Here is a 19,442-nt window from a genome sequence, read left to right as displayed (position 1 = left end):
GCTCTTTACACGAGGCGGTTTTCTTATCTTTATTATTATTTTTTTTTTTTGTTTTACAAAATTGTAAATCACTTTTGTTCTTTTGTTCGATTTCTTTGAAGAAGAAAGATTTGATATCTTCCTTTAATGACATAAGCACCAACTTGCCATAAATTCCGGTAGCTTGCCATGAACTCCAGGAGAAGGTCATTGGTAGATCTCCAATAGTTCTTCCACTATGTATAAAACCTTTTTTTATGATGCATGTATTTTACTTGACATATGTGGTTAGGAGATTAAACCATGATTATAGATTAGAAAACTTTAAATATATATATATATATATATATATATATATATATATATATATATATATATATATATATATATATATATATATATATATATATATATATATATATATTTCAAAAAAGTATAAAATAAAAACTGCAATCATAAAGTCTACCTTCATGACGATCCGTCTAGATGAAAAAGTGCCAGTTGATCTCTCTGTCTCCCCATCCCCATTATTTTCCAGATTTGCTAGAAACTCTATGATCTCCTCATCACTTGAGGCAATACTTACAAACATTTTTTCTGACCTCGTTATCAATCTCCAAACGAACGGAAAAAATAATTGATGCCTCACTCAATATTCTGACCTCTGGAGTTTTTTGCCAGCTTCTATTGGAGAACATAGTAAAATCCTCAAAGAATAACATTTTAAAAAATATTTAAAAGAAAAAGAAAAAGAAAAAAAAAAGGGCCTTTTAGTAAATTTACATAGATATACAGTGTAAAGAGAAAAATACTGTTGTCCAAATAGAAGCACTGTTCGATAAAAATTGTATCGGACGGCCCAATTATGGCCTGAGGTTTAGCTCACAATTTGAGCCGAACACCAAGTCAAATGCTCTTTAGGACAGGCTTAATATTGGCCCCACCCAAATTCTCAACATTAGTGGCCCAATTTAAAGCCCAAATGAACCAACCTTCCATCTTTGCCTGGCTCTCTATTTCATACTCTCTGCAAAAGCAGAAGAAGTAGATGATGAAGACGAAGTCCTTAGAAAATATGCAAACAAAAATGCTAAAAGAGACCTATTTGGTTTGACTTCCAATGGTAATACCTAGTCATTTTATTTATTTATTTTAAATTTCTGCTTTTACTATAAAATTTGAAACTTATCAAAATAAAAGACAATAATTAATCAAAACAGAAATTTTTTTTCTTAGTCTGCACAGAAGGGTTTATTGGTATGAGTTTGCCAGAAAATGAATGTGGGAAATAAAGGGGATGGTGAGCAGTCAATTAGGGAGGGGAAAAAAAGAAAAAAAAAAGAGAGAAAAAAGGTAGAAGAAAGGACTAGTTTGTTGTAGCCCCAAAAGGTAAAGCAGTGTGCTTGGTTGAGCTGTAAGGTGCTAAACTGTATGTGGGCAAGTTTGTTTAAAGGTTTTTGCCTTTGATTTTTGTTCTTGTTAATTGCTTGGTTTACTGATTTTTGGGACTTATTTGAGTTGTTTTTAGGCAAACTTTCATTGCCATAACTTGCCATATCTTCTTGGTTCAGGGGACCATTTGTTTTGATTTGCGTGTTCTGTTTTTATTTATATATATATATATATATATATTGGGGAGTCAAGATTAGTTTTTGTTATGTTGTTGTTTCTGAAATTAATATTGTTTTGGAATGCTTTTTTATTATTTATTTTTATTTTATTTATTTATTTTTTTGTGGTAAAATTATTCTACGTTTTTGTTTTGGGGGTTTATCTAGAAATGTCTTTCCTTTTCTGCGATTAGAGTCCATTTGTTTGATGAGAATGGGATTATCTTTAGCAGTTAAGGGTAAATCTGGATTGAGCTTCTCAAGCATCTATTTAGTTTCTTTTGTGATTAAATTTTAAGGAAAAAGTTTCAGTTTTTTATCCAGTTATCCTGATTTTTTTTTGCTTTGGAGAATGGAGTTTCATATATAGAAGATTGAAGGTGAATGTTGTTAATATTTCCAGTCTCTTCTAAATATAATTATACTTGAATTCAAACCTACTTTGTTCAGCTTCTTGTGTAATTTAAATTAGTTTTTGAGCTTTGATTTCATTAGAGCATGTTTTTGTTAATATCCAACGCTTTTCAGAGATCAACAAGCATTGAAATGTTTTCAAAGGCTTTATACATGTACCTAGTTGCCAAAATATAATTGTATTCAAGTTGTACAAGAAGCCAAATCCTCATTCATAAGGGTCACTGGGGTGCTGTGATTGTGACAGTGGGGCTATTTTCACTTTTGTGATCAAACAAACAGGAAGAGTTTATTACCTTTTCTCTTTCTTCAACTTTTCCATTTGGCTTTGGGTTTCTCTTACGTAACATTTCACTTGTAAGTGAAATTGAAAAGTTTGGGCAGTTTTGAGTTGTTATAGGCATGTTTCGAGATTCAAGGTTGGATGATAAAGATCACTGACAAACTGAAGCAGGTTATTCTCTCCTCCCATACCACTTATCCCTTTTACTTCATCTTCTCTCTCTTTATTTATTTATTTACTTTTATGTGTTATTTTGATTGTAAATGCATTCATTTCATGCATATATATGTTTCCTCAATTTTTCTTCCCTTTCCATATCATATGTTTTGCCAATTCTTAATATGCTTCAAGTATCATTTGATGGGGAAACATTATGGCCTGCAGAGAGAGTGGTCTCATCAATTTAGGTAAATTGGTTTGCAAATCATATCCTGTTTGTCATGTCATTTTTTCAGATATCAGATTTTTTTATATTTTTTTATATTTATATTTATATTTTTTATTTTTTTAAAATTTATTTTTTTCCCATGGTGGTCAAGAGTTTCTAGAATGAAATTTCTTAATAGGTGGACTTTTTTGGATGAAAGATACTATATTATTTTTGGTGCATAAGAAAATATAGATTATGTGAAGGGTGTGACTTGGCTTCTGTCTTCGAGTTGATAAAGTCTGGAAGTTGTTGAGGTCAAAGTTATGAAGCTTCCCACCACTTTAAGTAAAGAAAAATCATCCTTCAAATAATATTGTTTCTTTGACTTTCATCAAAGGACACTGCCGTCCTTACTTGTCTGCTCCACCATAAAAGACCAACGCCCATGAAAATTCAAAATGTGGACATTAGCCATATTCCTCTGAACAGAAAGCTACAGGAGGAAAAAAAAAAAAAAAAATTTACTCGATCAATTGACTTACAGTCTACTGAACCAAGTTGAAATAATAGAATATATTCTTTTTTATTGCATTAGCCTGCTGCAAATCTTCTGGGTACCCTAAGAAATTCCATGATGAAAAAAGCAAAAAGTAAAATTGTGAAACTTTCAAGAAATTAGTACATTATTAATCAATAAGCTTTCATAAACTATATTAGCTAGCCGATCGTATGAGTTCCAACTCAATGACCAACCAATCCCATGGTTTTACAAGGTCAGTCAACCAAGACTCAGTCCAATTACTTGCAATGAACTAAACACACACATATTCAAGTATACACACAAATATGTGTATATATATTTATATGTGTATCAAGTGCTACTCGTTCTTACATTGCCATTAGCTTTTTTTCAATCTCTCCCAGCTGTGAAAGTTAAGAAGAAAACATGGCCGCAGCAGTTGTAGGTGGAGCTTTTCTCTCTGCTTTTCTTCAGGTGCTGTTTGATAGGATAGCTTCTCGCGAGGTCGTGGACTACCTGCAGGGAAAGAAATTCAATCACAGGCTTCTTTTGAAGCTCAAGATAATGCTGTTGTCTGTTAATGGAGTCCTTGATGATGCGGAGGAGAAGCAAATCAGAAACCTAGCAGTGAAGGAGTGGCTGGATGAGCTTGAAAATGCTGCCTATGATACAGAGGATCTCTTGGATGAGATTGCAACTGAAGCTTTGCAATTCAAGTTGAAAGCTGGATCAAGAACTTCAGCAGGTATGGCAAGTGACTTCAACCCTACTTATCTAAATTTCTATGATCTAGATATAGAGACCAAGATGGAAGAGAATCTTGAGAGGCTAGAATTTCTTGTAAAACAGAAAGATGTACTTGGTCTCAAAGAGGGTGTTGGTGAGAAACCATCACCTAGAATACCAACGACATCTTTGGTGGATGAAACAGAAGTTTATGGTAGAGATGATGATAAGGAGGCCATAATCAAGTTGTTGCTAAGAGATGATGATGATGTAGGTAGAAATCAGGTATGTGTGATTCCAATAGTGGGCATGGGGGGCATTGGCAAGACCACCCTTGCACAATTAGCATACAACAATGACAAAATTAAGGATCAATTTGATTTCAAAGTATGGGTTTGTGTTTCTGAAGAATTTGATATTTTTAAGGTAACGAAAACAGTCCTTTCTGCAGTAACTTCCCATTGTTGTGATAACATGGACCTAGATTTGCTTCAAGTCAGATTGAAAGAGCTGTTAGTAGGAAAGAAATTCTTAATTGTTTTGGATGATGTATGGAATGAGAATTATGTTAGTTGGGAGGTGATGAGTAAACCTTTTAAACATGGTGCTCGGGGAAGTAGGATCATTGTAACAACACGCAGTGAAAAAGTTGCATCAATCATGCGCACTACTCCAAATCATTATCTTAAGTGTTTACTGGATGAAGATTGTCAGCAACTATTTGCAAACCATGCATTTGAGAAAGGAGATTTTAGTTCACATCCAACATTGGAAACAATTGGTAGAGAAATTGTCAAGAAGTGCAAGGGCTTGCCCTTAGCTGTGAAAACACTTGGTGGATTGTTGCGCTCTAAAATGGATGTTGGTGAATGGGAGCGGATATTGAACAGTGATATTTGGGATTTGTCAGCTGATGAGAGCGACATTCATCCTTCTTTGTGGTTAAGTTACCATTATCTTCCCTCACACCTAAAGAGATGCTTTGCTTTTTGTTCAATACTCCCTAAGGGCTATGAATTTGAAAAGTGTGAATTGGTCTTGTTGTGGATGGCTGAAAATCTTTTGCAGCAAACAAAAAGCAATAAGAGAATAGAAGAAGTAGGTGATGAGTATTTCAATGATTTAGTATCCAGGTCATTTTTTGTGCGATCAAGTGCAGACGTATCTCGATTTATTATGCACGACCTGATGACAGATTTAGCTAGATTTGTATCAAAAGAGTATTGTTTTACATTAGAAGAAGGCAACTCAAAGGATATTGTGATGAAGGTGCGCCATCTGGCTTATGTTACGGGCTATGTTAAAAATGACTTAAAGAGACTTGATTCTGTTTTTGAAGCAACTCGTTTGCGCACTCTTTTACCACTTGAAATGTCCATGTTTACTTCAACCTATTTATCTAATGAAGTAGTGGATAATGTAATTCTGAAGTTAAGGCATTTGAGAGCATTATCATTGTCGAAAATCCAAGGTTTCAATAAGCTGCCTGAATCAATTGGTGAATTAAGGCATCTCCGCTACCTTGATCTCTCTGAGACTATGATTTATAGATTGCCTGAATCTGTGAGTATGTTGCACAATCTACAGACATTAAATCTGTCAGATTGTTATTATCTCACTGAGCTGCCTAAAGATATGCATCATCTCATTAACTTGCGACATCTTGATATTAGTTATTGCTATAAGCTGGTAGAGATGCCAAGACAAGTAAGCAAATTGAAAAATCTCCAAACATTGAGTACTTTCTTTGCGGGAAAAGAAAATGGGACCAAGATTCAAGAGTTGAGGGAGCTTTCAAATCTCCGTAAGAAACTTTGCCTTGAGAATTTACAGAATGTTATAAATGTTGAGGATGCATTAGAAGCTAAGTTATTGAACAAGAAGTATCTTGAAGAGTTGCAGTTTTCTTGGAAAGGCGAACCTGATGATTCAAGACACGACATGGATGTACTAGATAAGCTTATGCCTCACATGAACTTGGAAATGCTTTACATCAAAGGATATGGAGGTACAAGATTCCCAAATTGGTTAGGGAATCGTTCATTCTACAACTTAGTGTTCATAGAACTCTCAGGTTGTAAATACTGCAACTGTTTGCCATCACTTGGACAACTACCCTCTCTCAAAACTCTAAATATTTATAATCTTTATGGAGTAGTGACTGTGGGTGCTGAGTTTTATGGGGACAGTTCTGCTGCAATAAAGCCATTTCCATCATTGGAAGCCTTGCGCTTCCGTCGGATGTCAAATTGGGAAGAATGGTTTCCTGTGCAAGTTGAATATGATGGTGCTTTCCTTAACCTCCAAGAACTTGAAATAGGCGATTGTGATAGGCTAATCACCATTGGTCTGCCATACTACCTTCCATCTTTGGTGAAGCTTATAATTGATGGATGTCAGGTTCTTGCTTCTTCACTTCCAAAGACTCCAGCTATCCGCCAGTTGGAGTTAGGCAACTGTGAGAACTTAGAGCTAAAGGAACTACCACAAACAGTGGAATCAATCAGAATTGGAGGAAGTAATGGTGTAAAATCATTGATTGATGCGTTGAGGAATAATCAAATTTTGTGTCTTCAGTCTCTTCACATTCATAATTGTCCTTCCTCAATTACCTTTCCTGCAGAAAGTCTATCCATTTCCCTTACAGTGCTAGATATCCATAATTGCGAGAAACTAGAATTTCCAATGCACCACTCACTTAAAACGTCCATTCAAAAGATTCACATATCAAATAGTTGTGGTTCACTGGTATTCTTCAGCCTGGATTTCTTTTCCAACCTCAAAAATCTTGATATCAAAAGATGCAAAAATCTAGAATCTCTAGTAGTGTCAGATTTGTATGCCAAGACCTAACATCTCTATCAAGTCTTACCATAAGTGGTTGCCCTAATTTCATATCTTTTCCTAATGGTGGATTGCCTACACCAAACCTCATTTATCTTTCTCTCAAAGATTGCGAAAAACTAAAGATGATGCCTGAGAAAATGAATGATCTCCTCCCATCTTTGCAATACTTGTATATCTCTAATTGTCCACTGCTGGAGTCATTTCCTGAAACTGGTCTTCCCTCTAATCTTTGTACGCTTAAAGTGAAAAACTGCCCTAAACTCATTGCTTGTCGAATGAACTGGAATTTGAAAACACTCAAAGCTCTTACACACTTTACAATCGGAGATGAAGGTGAAAATGTGGAACTCTTTCCGGAGGAGGGGTTTTTACTGCCTACCACCATTACCTCTGTTAAAATTGATGGACTTCCATTTCTTAAAACCTTGGATATAAAGAGGCTTCAACAACTCCACTCTCTCAAAGAATTGTACATCTTTTCATGCCCTCAGTTGCGAATGTTGCCAGAAGAAAGAATGCCTACCTCTCTTGTTCATTTAGAAATCTATGATTGTCCTGTCCTGGAAGAAAGGTGCCAGAAGAATAAAGGAGAAGACTGGGACAAGATTTCTCATATCGCTCAATTTGAAACAATGACATCTTCATCATTGGATGAGTTATATATGAAGGTAAGGCACATTCATAATTTTAAGAGTCAATTACATTTTATGCCCTGCACTTTGAGGTCGGTAGACTGCAACTATTCTAATGTGTCAAATATTTTATTAGGATTTGCAGTAAAAACTTGATAAACTTTTTTCCTGTTGGCTGTTAAGATTTAATTGTGTATTGGCTTGATATACTATCAGACTTTGTCCAGTTGGAATCTGTATATTAACTTGATATACTTAATTGGACCTATTTCCTATAAGCTTTAACTTTTAAGATGAATAGCGACAGAGTTTGGTGATTGTGAGGTATTGTGTCAGAACCTTGGTAACTCATTTGCAGAGCCATGTGAGGGAGAGTACTGATAATACACTCGGGATTTTTGTTTTTGTTTTTGTCAAAAAGCCTTAAGTTGTACACACCATTTCATTATTTCAGATGCCGCAGACATTCAAAGAAGAGGAAAGTTTCACGTGGCTGAAACCAGTGGGCGATGGTGAAACTGCAATGCCCTTCCAATGGCCAAGTGTCCGAAGGAGGAGAGGAGGAAGAGATGGCAATGTTCAGAAGTTGAGGTGGGTTCCCCGAGTGGAGAAGGAAAACTGAAGCTCGGGCCATTTCTTTTTTCATGAGGTAAGGAGCTTCTCTGGCAGATTTTAATTCAGTTTGTTTGGTTTATTTGAAAATCTTGTTGTAAGTCTCTTTCTCATTTTAATTTTTGTTGTAATGATTTATTAGGACCAACATGTACTTGTACCATGAACCTCCCTTAAGCATCTTCTTTGTCAAGTAACTAGTTTGTTTTTGGTAGTAAACATAATGCCACTCCTGAATTGTTGTGGATGCGATGTTAGAATGTTGGTCCGTCAAGGCCTTGTAACAATTTTACGGTTTTACCCTTTTTAATGTCTTATTATGTATATTTTTTTGAATTTTATACTTGCTGGAAATATCAAATGCCGTATAGCTAGAAGATATGGTCAGTATTTTACAGAGAAGCTTTCCTCTGGTAATGCTTCAGATTTTTCATGGGTTTACAAATCCTGCAAAATGGCAACCAGTGCCAATGATATTGTCCCATTTTGAGTTTAGTTTGATAAACATAGACATTAACTTCAGTTGAACTAATAATTTTGTATATGCAAACAATATAAAGCAGAGGAATTTGAAATTTTATATATATAAAAAAAACATAATAACGTAATAATTAAAAAAAAGAAAAGAAAAAAAAAAGATAAAGACTTTACTGGTATAGAGACCAAAAAGCAAGTAGCCGAGCTTTAAAAATGTCTTTTTATTTAATTTTTCATGATAAAATATGATTGGAGGTGGAGTAGATTTTTGATGAACTCTTGTTAAGTTAATTATTTTTTCATATGAAAAGTGCATCTAAGATTACCCTCATATAGAAAGAATAAAACAGCACTTTCATTGTTCTACTTTTATAAATTAAAAAAAGGGAGAGGGGGGGGGGGGGGGGGGGGGGGGCGGGGGGGGGAGGGGGAGGGGAAGAGATTTGCCCCCACCTAAATTTGAATTCAATTTTGTTTTATTGTCAACTATAGTAATTAGAATGATCTCAAAGATAAAATGCAGACTAATAAAGCACATTTAGTAGCATTTTTTTGTCTTTTTTTTTTTTTTTTTTTTTTGGTTGCAATGCACTTAGTAGCTATTCTTCCAACATACTAATTGACAAAAAAATATTATTATGATACATATTCTAAAGATTAATAACTTCTTTCAAGTACTCAGCAAAACGAAAAAACTTCTGTTTTGAGTCTGAAATTGCTTCCAATGAACAAATATTTGTCAATGGAAAAATGACTTCAGTCTAGAAGCTTACACTTGCCGATTGATATTTATCTGTCATCTCTAGTCATTCTCCTTAATTTGGATAATTCTTCTTCCTTGAATTGCTACGTTGGAATGATGTTCTTGATGATAATGTTGACCATATATGCATTCAAAACAAAATGAAAAAGTCATTATCAACTGTAAATAACCTAAATTATAAATGTACATCTAAATTGATCATCATGGTTCATACAAATTTTTTTTTTCTCAAAACTGTAAGTACTATATATATATATATATATGATCCATTATAGTTACATATAAAAATATGAAAATTCTCCTATCTAGATCCTCTTTAAGTTGAGGAACAACCTATAAGCGCTAATAGGTGCCTATTAACACTAATAAGATGTTAGATTGAAAAATTTTGTCCATCTTATTAGCATTTATGGATTGTTCCTAGATCAAAGTTAAAGTTAATGAACAACTTATAAGCCCTAATAGGCACCTATTAAGATGTTAGACTCATGTGACAGTTAAGATTTATCCATCTTATAGCGCTAAATATACCAATAATTAGTTATTCCTTGATAAAAGTCTCAACAGTATAAACATAAATATATATGTTTCCACAGAGACAATCAACCTTATCAATTTTTTTTCTGTTTCTTGATAAATCAGGAAGGGAGATTTTGATAAAAAAGAAAATGTGGTTATGTATCAACAATAGATGGAATATGCAATATAAATATATTTTATATACCTGCAATCTTGTGGAACAGTCCATGAAACATATGGTTGCATACTTGGTTTCATTTGACATATATCTTCTCCATCATGAAGCAAAATCTGAAGATCATGAACTTTGTTTCCTAGGCCAGCACAGCAACTAGCATGCATTGTACAAACCAAGTTGAAATCTCTCCTGGGACTACAAAATCCACTAAAAGTATCAGTATGATGAAATCTTATTTGCAGTCCAATATTCTTTGTAATTAATGGAACATATTTTATGCAATCAAACACATATTGGTCATGGTGTTGTGGAAACATCTTTCTTGAAGCATACCAATACTTGTAAAATAGAATTGTTCGGTTATTAGATTTTACATAACTAAACCCTGTGTTTACTAGATTATTTATATTGCTGGAATTTCTGAAGAAGAAATCAGTTGAAAGTTGGATATCGGCATCCAAAAAAAACCACGGAAATGGATCTCTAAGCCACATTATATCAGTATCCTGAAATTGGAAAAAGAAACAAAAAAAAAAAAAAAATCAACAAGAACTTTGGCAGGTTGGTTTGGAAAATAACATTTAATTATAGGAAATTATTAGGAATTGATTTAGTAAAATACTTTTCAAAAGCAATAGATGAACAGAAGAAACAGAGCATCTTCTATTTATAGGTAGCAAAACAGGATGCTAAATAAATATATAGCAAATTTTATGATAATTTGAGATCTACCCTTTAATGAAAATTTTAGAAAATTCTTGATAAATTTCTGTATTTGTCAAATAAAATGTTTTACTCTAAGGGTCGAAAGTGCAAATATAGAAAAAAGAATATACAATATATATGGAGTCTGTCCATCATCCTAATGGAATTTGGTTGCAAGAGGTGAGTTTTTTCCCACAACATATGTTGTGTAATGTGACTTAAGTACCAATTCTATGAAGGTGTCCGCATAAGAAATGGATTATATATATTAATGTTATTTAACATACCGTAAATACAAAGTTGTATCCCTTCTCAAGGACAGTAGCCAAAAAATAAATCTTCCTCCAAACAATTTCTAAGTAATCTGGAGTCATAAAAAAGGCCTCACTAGTAGTAAAGTTGAATCCTTCAATACGGAATTGATAACAATGAGGATGTATAGCCAAGCAATGATTGTAAGCCTTTTTGTCAGGACCCGTCCAGAATTCCTTCCCCGGAACCCTAGACAACCCTGATCCCAGGGAAACCCTACCGAACTCTCCAACGGAAAATCCGGCAGAGCCTCCCCTAAGGGATTTACTTACCACAATTTACCTGCACTGAAAACACACTTCTAAAAACATCCCATTATTCCTCCCACATTACTACAGATTGATTTCACAAATTACAGCATTCCAAAATAAATACAGTAATCCAGTGCATAATAAATACAACAAGAGTGAAAGAAATATTACAACTGCAATAAAAGAATAAACGGGTATTGCCGAATTAAAACAGCGAGGAAGATCAAGTCCGCTCCGAGTGAACGCCGACAACCTGGTACCTAGAGGAACATAATTTAAGAGTGTGAGATGCTAATCATCTCAGTGAGCGACCCTACTACTATACAATGTAATACCACGGTAATAGGTATATAAATAATAATTATTTGGAAATAATATTTTCTCTCAAAACCCTTACAGTTCTCTCAGTTGGAAAGATTCCCCTTTTAAAACCTTTTCATAAAACCCTTGATCGTAATCCCCGAAAATCAAGACATCAAATAAATGCCAGAACAGTAATAATTATATTTTTAACTCCAATACAGATTCAAAACATTTTATTTTTAAAACACAGTTCTGAAATCATTTGATGCACCCACTATATACCAGTGGCGCCAGAGTACCCAGCGTCCCGAGGTACTGCCAGACAGGAGGTTATAGAGAGAAACCGGCATACGGTCGCGTGGCGTCCCACTGCGCCGCTGCTAACCTGGTGTCCCGGCCAAAGGGGGGTGGCCGCCCTCTCCGATGGCATCCACATGACACCCTCATAATATCAACCGCGCGCTATTCACACCCACCTGCGCGCTAATCACATCACCTGTGCGCTAATCACACCCACCTGCGCGCTAATCACAACCGTGTGCACACTAACCATATCACATATAAACAGAACACCAGTACGTGCACGGTGCATCTAAAAATCATAAATTTCACAATTTTAAATTATATAACAAATTTCACATTTTGCATAAACATAGCAGGCATAGTCCATCCGCTTGAACCCGGAAATTCTCCGTAATTTCTTTATAATCAATACCATAAGTTCCATGATTTTCAAATCCACCAACTCCCAAATCCATCAATTCAAATATCCACATTTTTCCAAGCATAAATAATTTCTCGAAATATCATAATCAAATCTCATAATATTCCATGGGCATATTTTATAAAATTTGAAATCACCAACATAACCAAATATTTTCTTTGAAATATTTGAAAATCAAATCGTGCCCAATTTACCATTAAAACCACACCAATTTCAAAATCCTCAAAACCATAAAATAATTTCACATGGCATAAATTGGTGAAATACACATTTTCTTAAATCCGATAAATTCACAAATAATTCCACAATAATTCAAATAAATATTTGGCACATAGAAATTAAATTCCAAATATTTAAATCACACATTATATATTCACCAATTAAATTCCCAAAATTAATTTGAAGGTGGGTCACTCACCTGGAGCACGCAATTAACCCACGATCCACTACGGGATCAATTCTACGACTCACCGGTGCTCCTAGAACAAAATTCACAGACAGTCAAATAAATTAATATTTTATTCGGGTAAATAATACCCGGTACCCGGGGGGTCAAACACAAACGATATCTAGAATTTACGAGTTATATACCGAATCGAAGCTCGAGTGATGCTGATCACAGATTCGGTCTCAATTTCCAAGGATCGTACCCGACGGGGTCGGAATTTCGTCGGGAAGCTTTTCGGGTTTAGGGTCCGCAATTCTCCCAAACCGTCGCGAATGGGTGGAAACGGATGTCTGATTCGGGTTCAGGAGGTCGAACACAGCGGACTGGAGCTGGCCGGAATTTCAGGTACTCGCCGGAACAGTAATTTCCGGCGAGCCGCCACGGTCACCGGCAACCGTCGCCGACGGTGGCCGTTGGCTGTGAAATTTTGTAGACTTGTAGATCTTGAGGAGAGCAACCCAACGGGACCGGCGGTGAGCAAAACGGAGGTCGGACGGCGGAGAAATCACCGTTTGAAGATTTCCGACCCCTTGCCGGAAAACGTTCCGATCCCGGCGCGTCGGTGGTCCGATGGCCGTGATTTTTGGTGGGTAGGCCGAACTTGAGGAGAGGATGATTGGTGTATGGCGCATGTACTGTAGATCGGCTGGAATAGTGCCGATTCGCGGTTGCCGGCGGTGGAGGGGTAAAAGTTGCCGCCAAACTTCGGAGGTCCGATCCGGGCGCGTCCGGCGGCCGTTCGCCGTGAAACTTGGAGGTTTTGCCGGAAATGAGGTGGGCAATCTGGCTGGCCGGTGCGTGTACAGTAACTCGGCCGGAAAGTTTGAAAATTACCGGCTGCCGGCGACTCTCTCTCTCTCTCTCTCTCTCGTTCTCTCTCCTCTCTCTCTTTCTCTCTCTTCCCCGAGAGTTTTAACAAATAAAACCCCTGCGTGACACTGTTCATGCCACGTGGACCAATCAGAAGCTGACACGTGGCATTTCACTGTTCACCGACACAAAAACATTAAAATAATACGGTATCCGGTAAACTTCAAACGTCCATAACTTTTTAACCGGATGTCCGTTTCGAGCGTGCCGCTAGTCTGTGAACTCATATCGACGAGCACTTCACAACCATATACGAGTCAAAGCTCATTTCCCCAAAAATAAAAAGTCAACTCCGGCACCCCCGGGACAGTTTGGACCACAATTTGTTTCGCCCATAACTTCCAAACCGTAGCTCCGTTTTTGACGTGCTACCAGTCTACGAACTCAGGACGTCATGCACTTCGCCACGGTACCCTGGTCAACTTGAAATTCCCACCGAGTCAAAAAGTCAACTTTTGACCCCTTCGGTCAACGGTCAACGGTCAACCTCGGTCAACGTGCACGGATTCCGGTGCGATTCGGGACGGGGTGTTACACTTTTCATCCAAACAGATCACAACTAAATGTTTCAACAGCTTCTGAGTGCTGATTCCTATGCGAAAGCTTTCAAGAAACAGATCGAATAATGAATGTGGCTCAGCCCATGCATGGTTTAGGTTTGTTAGGATCACTGTTTTGTCTTTCGTCGATGCTTTTTCTAGGATCACTTCTAATGGATCCTTGTTTTTTCTCTGCCCCTGAAAACATATTTAGTAAAAGATTGATCTCAATGGACAAAACCATTGTATTCTGGGGCAATAACTCTGAGTTTGAATGTTTCAATGAAACGGAAAGGAAAGAATTACTAAAACACAATATAGATAAGACTCACTACAAAGCCAGTAGAGTTTATGGGAAAGACTTGGGTCAACATACAAGATCTTCTTGGCACAAAATTAGAAAGCAACAAGCAAGATGGAGTCACCCACACGAATAGCACTGTGATCCTCACCACCTTCTTCTGGCTATTGTTTTTCTTCCCAACCTTCACACCAATTACTGATTTGCGAATCATTTTCTGCTTCTAATTCCTTCCCCTTTTATCCACTTTTTTAATGTCTGATTTTTTTTTAAAAATTTTTTTTAATTTTTTTTTTTTAATCTTTCGGGTGATTCATGCATATATGTATCATTTATATATCCACCAAGGATGTCAATTCCCTCCATCAGCATATGGATGGTTCTTTCCCTTTTGATTAGCAATTACTTTGCTTCTTGCTCAAATTTCTTTCTATTTTTGATTTTGTTAGTATATATTCTTTTTGAATACAAATGATGGAAAAAAACTTCTCGTTTCCCTCTCCCATTGAAATAAACTAAATTTTCCTACTCAAACTCTGTTAAAAAATAAAAAAAAATTTCCAGATATATTATTTTAGTATTTAATTAAACCCTCATTGACTTCTAAAAATTCCAATGTGAGAGTCTCTAGCTAGTACTGGAAAATGGGAGTCGATTTCGCAACCTTATGAAATTTAGTGGTTTTCACAAAATGTACGAATCTTGAAAAATATGAGAATATTTTCATTGATGAACTATGTGCAATATATATAACAAATCTAAAAATGATTTACATGCCTAATGTACAATCCTAAAATAGAAAGAGAATCTACAATGTTAACAAAGATTTACAAACAAGTATATTGGCATCCTTTAAGCACATACAAGATTGAGCTACATCAAGGATGCCATTTTTATTTATTTATTTTTATATCATTTATAATAATTTTTCCTCTCGAATTTATAACTTTTCAATTATAAAAATGAATGACTTATTAATTGAACTAATTTTACTTAACTTGGTTCCATGTATTTGAAAATATTGTTGAGAAGGCAACTGCTTTCTTGAGGAATCAGCAAGTGGTCAGACATATCAAATGAGTAATGCAAAGCTGCTTCTTAGCTACTTGTCATAAATAAAGTGAAAGTTGATTGCAATGCGTTTCATACAGGATTAAAACAAGGGATTCACACACAAGTTGCTGCCCTTGTATTGTCGCAATATACGTAAGGTGGGAGGGATAGTAAAATATATGCTCGAGTCCCATAAGAGGATTAATGCGAACCCAATTGAGCTCAGCAACACTAATAGCAACAGCTACATATTTCTCCACTATTAGGAATTCTAAGGTAATGGCCAATTTGATTTTATCAACTTTTATCAATATATTTAAAAAAAAAAAAAAGATACTTTGGTCGTTTGGTGGGTTCATATAGGATTTTACGTGTTCACTGGATCAATATAAGTCATAAATAATGAACTTTAAATTTCAAATGTTGTTCAAGACTGTTAAAGGTCATCATAATAAAACCAATAGGTGTGCTTAATTGAAGAATTATTGTTTTAATTATATATAGTAGTTAAACAATGAGCAAAAAGAAAATGTCTGATAATGAAAGGATCATTGATTCTATGCCTTGGAAATATATGATATATAATTCTTCTCCTTTTTCGAGTCTAATACATATCCAAAATGAACAAAGAATTTCTAGTAGTTGTTCTAATTAATGCCCGCATTTTTGTGGAATGCTCCATGAAACATTTGGTTGCATACTTGGTTCTAATGACTTATATCTTCTCCAATCACCAAGCACAATCTGAAGATCATGAACTTTGCGCTCTACACCAACACAGCAATTTGCATGCATCGTACAAACTAAGTTGAAATCTTTACTGGCATGACAAAACCCACCAAAAATATCAGTATCATGAAATCTCATTTGCAGTCCAACATCCTTTGTGATGAATGGATCATATTTTATCCTATCGAACACATGTTGGTCATGAAGGCGCGGAAATCTCTTTCTGGAATTGTACCAAAACTTGTAAAATTGAACCGTTCGGTTATTGGATTTGACAAAACTAAATCCTGTGTTTGCTAGATTATTTAGATCTGTGGAATTTCCCAAGAAGGTATCACATGAAACTTGGATATCTGCATCTGGAAAAAACCGCGGAAAAGGATTTCGCAGCCACATTATATCATTATCCTGACATTCGAAATCAAAAAAAAAAAAAAAAAAAAAAAAAAAAAGCAAGTTAACATAACAACTTTAACCGGATTGTTATGTGAAATTAAGTAAAATACTTTTAGAGTCATTAAACAAATTAATTTTATTTAAACTCTATTAGTTTTATCATAATTATTCTTAGATTCTATGCTTTTGAACAAATCATCATGAACCTCCCTTTAGTTTTCTATATTTATCAAAATTGGCACGTCTATATGTTTTTACTAGTAAATTTTAATAGTTCAATGTCAAAGAGAGCTTAAAATTCAATAATCTATAATTGAATTATATTATGAAAATACAATTTTAGATTTTAACTATTAAAATTAACTGTATAAACTTGATAAATGGAATTGAAGGTGTCTAAATGAGGTTAGTAATAATTTTCTAAAAGCTGGAGTTGAAGGTGTCTAAATGAAATTTGCCTGAAGTTATATGTGAAAGGTAGTAAGTAAAAATGTCTACTTTATGTGTTAGATTTGTTTAGTGGCAAAGCAGAGCATTTAGATTTATAGGTAGCAAAACATGTTGCTAAGTATATATTGAAAATTTTAGCATCTACTACCCTTTAATTGAAAATTTGAGAAAATTTACTTTTTTATCTTAGGACAATTTTATACAAGGGGCCAAAACCAAAATGGGTCAGATTTACAAAATGTGTACGATAGAAGGATCTATATTTAACAATGTGTATTATACATACCGTAAATACGAAGTTGTATCCCTTCTCAAGAACAGTAGCCAAAAGATCAATCTTCCTCCAAACGATTTCTAAATAGTCTGGAGTCATAAAAAAAGCTTCACGGGTAAAGTTGAAACCTTCAATTTGAAAACGATAACAATGAGGATGTAAAGCCAAGCAACGATTGTAAGCCTTTTCATCCAAACAGATCACCACTAAATGTTTCACCAAACTCTTTGTGTCGATTCCTACTCGAAAACTTTCGAGAAACACATCGAATATCGAATGTGGCTCTGCCCATGCATCGTTTAAATTTGTTATGATAACTGTTTTGTCCTTTGTTGATGCTTTTTCTAGGACTATGTCTAATGGATCTTTGTTTTTAGCCTGCAAAACATATTTAATAAGTAATACTATAAGTAATTCCACGAACCAAAAATATCATTGTTTTTGTTTAATAGTTAAAAACATGAATTACGTACTATATATGCACAACAATTGGAAGATTATACAAACTATTGCTTCGGTAAAATTGACTTTTCTACTCTTGGATACAGTTTCCTCTAGTGGTAAATTTATTTTTCATTCATCCTCTATGTTGTGACAATTTTTGCACATCTAGATTAATTTGAATTTATGAAAAATAGCAGAATAACATTGTCACATTTTGATATTTTTTTGTATCGTCCCTATGATAAGTACTAATGGCATCTAACAGCATCAAAAGTTTGAACAAACTTTTCCTTATCTAATGAAAGAGTCTGTTTGGATTAAATTATTTTATGAGTTAATCATAAAGAAAATATGCTAATAAAAAAACAAGAAAGCAATGGGAACAACCAAATCATATATATATGTAGGAAAATTCTATAGTGCGGACCGATCTGCATGCAGACTACATCTAAGCCGATGCTTTTTAAAAAAAAAAACGTTGGTTTTGCTGTGTATATGTATATAGCGTATACAGCAAAGGCGGATGCTTTTTTTAAAAAAATATCAGTTTAGATGTTGTCTACATGCATATCAATTTGCACCGTAGAACTACTATATATATATATATATATATATCTCTATAGTAGTTCTTTTATCCTGGAAAAATCAGTCTTGATAACATCACATAACATGTTGATGATGTTGTCCTATATTATCTATATACATTTCTCCATATGGGAGAAAAAATTTACATATATATATATATAGATATATATAAATATATAGTGAAACTCTTAAGAAGATTTTGGACTAAATTAAGTTAAAAGTACAGGAACATCTTATAACCGCTAATAAACGTCTTCAAGTACTAATAAGCGAGTCAATAAACGCTTGTAAATTTAATTCAACGATTGTGTATAAGAGGCATATGAAAGTTATTAACTAGAATACTTACATATAAAGTACTCCAAAACAAACTTGAAAGCACAAAAGTAATTCCATTGGTTCATTGAAACAAAAAATGGGTAAATATTACTGAAACACAATAAATAAAAAACTCACTGCAAAGCCATTAGAGTTTATGGCAAAAATTTGGCTCAACACATAAGATCTTGGCATTGAATTAGACAGCACCAAGCAAGCTAGAGTCACCCCCACAAATAGCACTGCGATCCCCACCACCTTCTGATTATTTTTCTTCTCAACCTCAACACCTACTACTGACTTGGGAATCATTTTCTGCTTCTATAATTCTTAATTTCCCCTTTCATTCACTTTTTCATTTCTGCTTTGTCTATAATGTCTCATGCATGAGTATGTATTTATACATGAAGGAAGTCAATTCTTTCCACTCACCATGGCCGGTTCTTTCCCGTTTACTTTGCTTCTTGCTTAAATTTCTCTCTATATTTGATTATGTTAATATGGCTTTAAACACAAATGAAGGAAGAGATTTTTTATTTTCCTCCTATCAAAACAAACTAAGTCCAACTCAACTTTGTAGAAAACCCATAATAATAATATATAAGTCTAGTAATCAATTAACCCATATTTGACTTCTAAAAATTCCAATGTGACAGAGTCTCTGGTACTGGAATATGAGTCGATTTTGGTTCCGTTATGTAATTATTTTAGTGATTCTTTCACCTCACAAGTACTCCATCCATCTATAACCATTTAAAAAAAAAAAAAAAGGTACTCCCTCCATCTCTTATTCCACAAACCTTTGGATTC

At 34.7% G+C, this 19,442-nt stretch overlaps 2 protein-coding genes across 9 annotated transcripts; one reads left to right on the top strand and one right to left on the bottom strand.

The window, feature by feature from the left end:
- The first annotated feature begins 990 nt into the window (after positions 1-990).
- Positions 991-10,208, top strand: LOC107419504 (putative disease resistance RPP13-like protein 1). 8 transcript variants are annotated; one of them, XM_048473608.2, is made up of 4 exons: positions 1,084-1,102; positions 2,388-2,457; positions 3,581-7,417; positions 7,836-8,367. In XM_048473608.2, exon 3 carries the CDS (start codon positions 3,603-3,605, stop codon positions 6,753-6,755), a length of 3,153 nt encoding a protein of 1,050 aa, XP_048329565.2. In that variant the 5' UTR covers positions 1,084-1,102; positions 2,388-2,457; positions 3,581-3,602; the 3' UTR covers positions 6,756-7,417; positions 7,836-8,367. The 8 variants fall into 8 exon arrangements, with proteins under 8 accessions (XP_048329562.2, XP_048329563.2, XP_048329564.2 ...); XM_048473605.2 differs by adding an exon at positions 10,071-10,208 and having other exon boundaries at positions 991-7,417; positions 7,836-8,030; XM_048473606.2 differs by adding an exon at positions 10,038-10,154 and having other exon boundaries at positions 991-7,417; positions 7,836-8,030.
- A 5,168-nt stretch (positions 10,209-15,376) lies between these two features.
- LOC107419506 (uncharacterized protein At4g15970) lies at positions 15,377-18,944 on the bottom strand. The gene is made up of 4 exons (XM_016028246.3): positions 18,771-18,944; positions 17,298-17,663; positions 16,101-16,573; positions 15,377-15,419 (listed from the first exon to the last, which is right to left on the bottom strand). Exons 1-4 carry the CDS (start codon positions 18,942-18,944, stop codon positions 15,377-15,379), a joined length of 1,056 nt encoding a protein of 351 aa, XP_015883732.3.
- Positions 18,945-19,442: the final 498 nt, after the last annotated feature.

The sequence above is a fragment of the Ziziphus jujuba genome, chromosome 2 (genome assembly GCF_031755915.1).
Source record: "Ziziphus jujuba cultivar Dongzao chromosome 2, ASM3175591v1".
NCBI classification, from domain to species: domain Eukaryota; kingdom Viridiplantae; phylum Streptophyta; class Magnoliopsida; order Rosales; family Rhamnaceae; genus Ziziphus; species Ziziphus jujuba.
The sequence above is the reverse complement of the archived record's forward strand: the minus strand, read 5'-3'. Positions and strand labels throughout refer to the sequence as shown.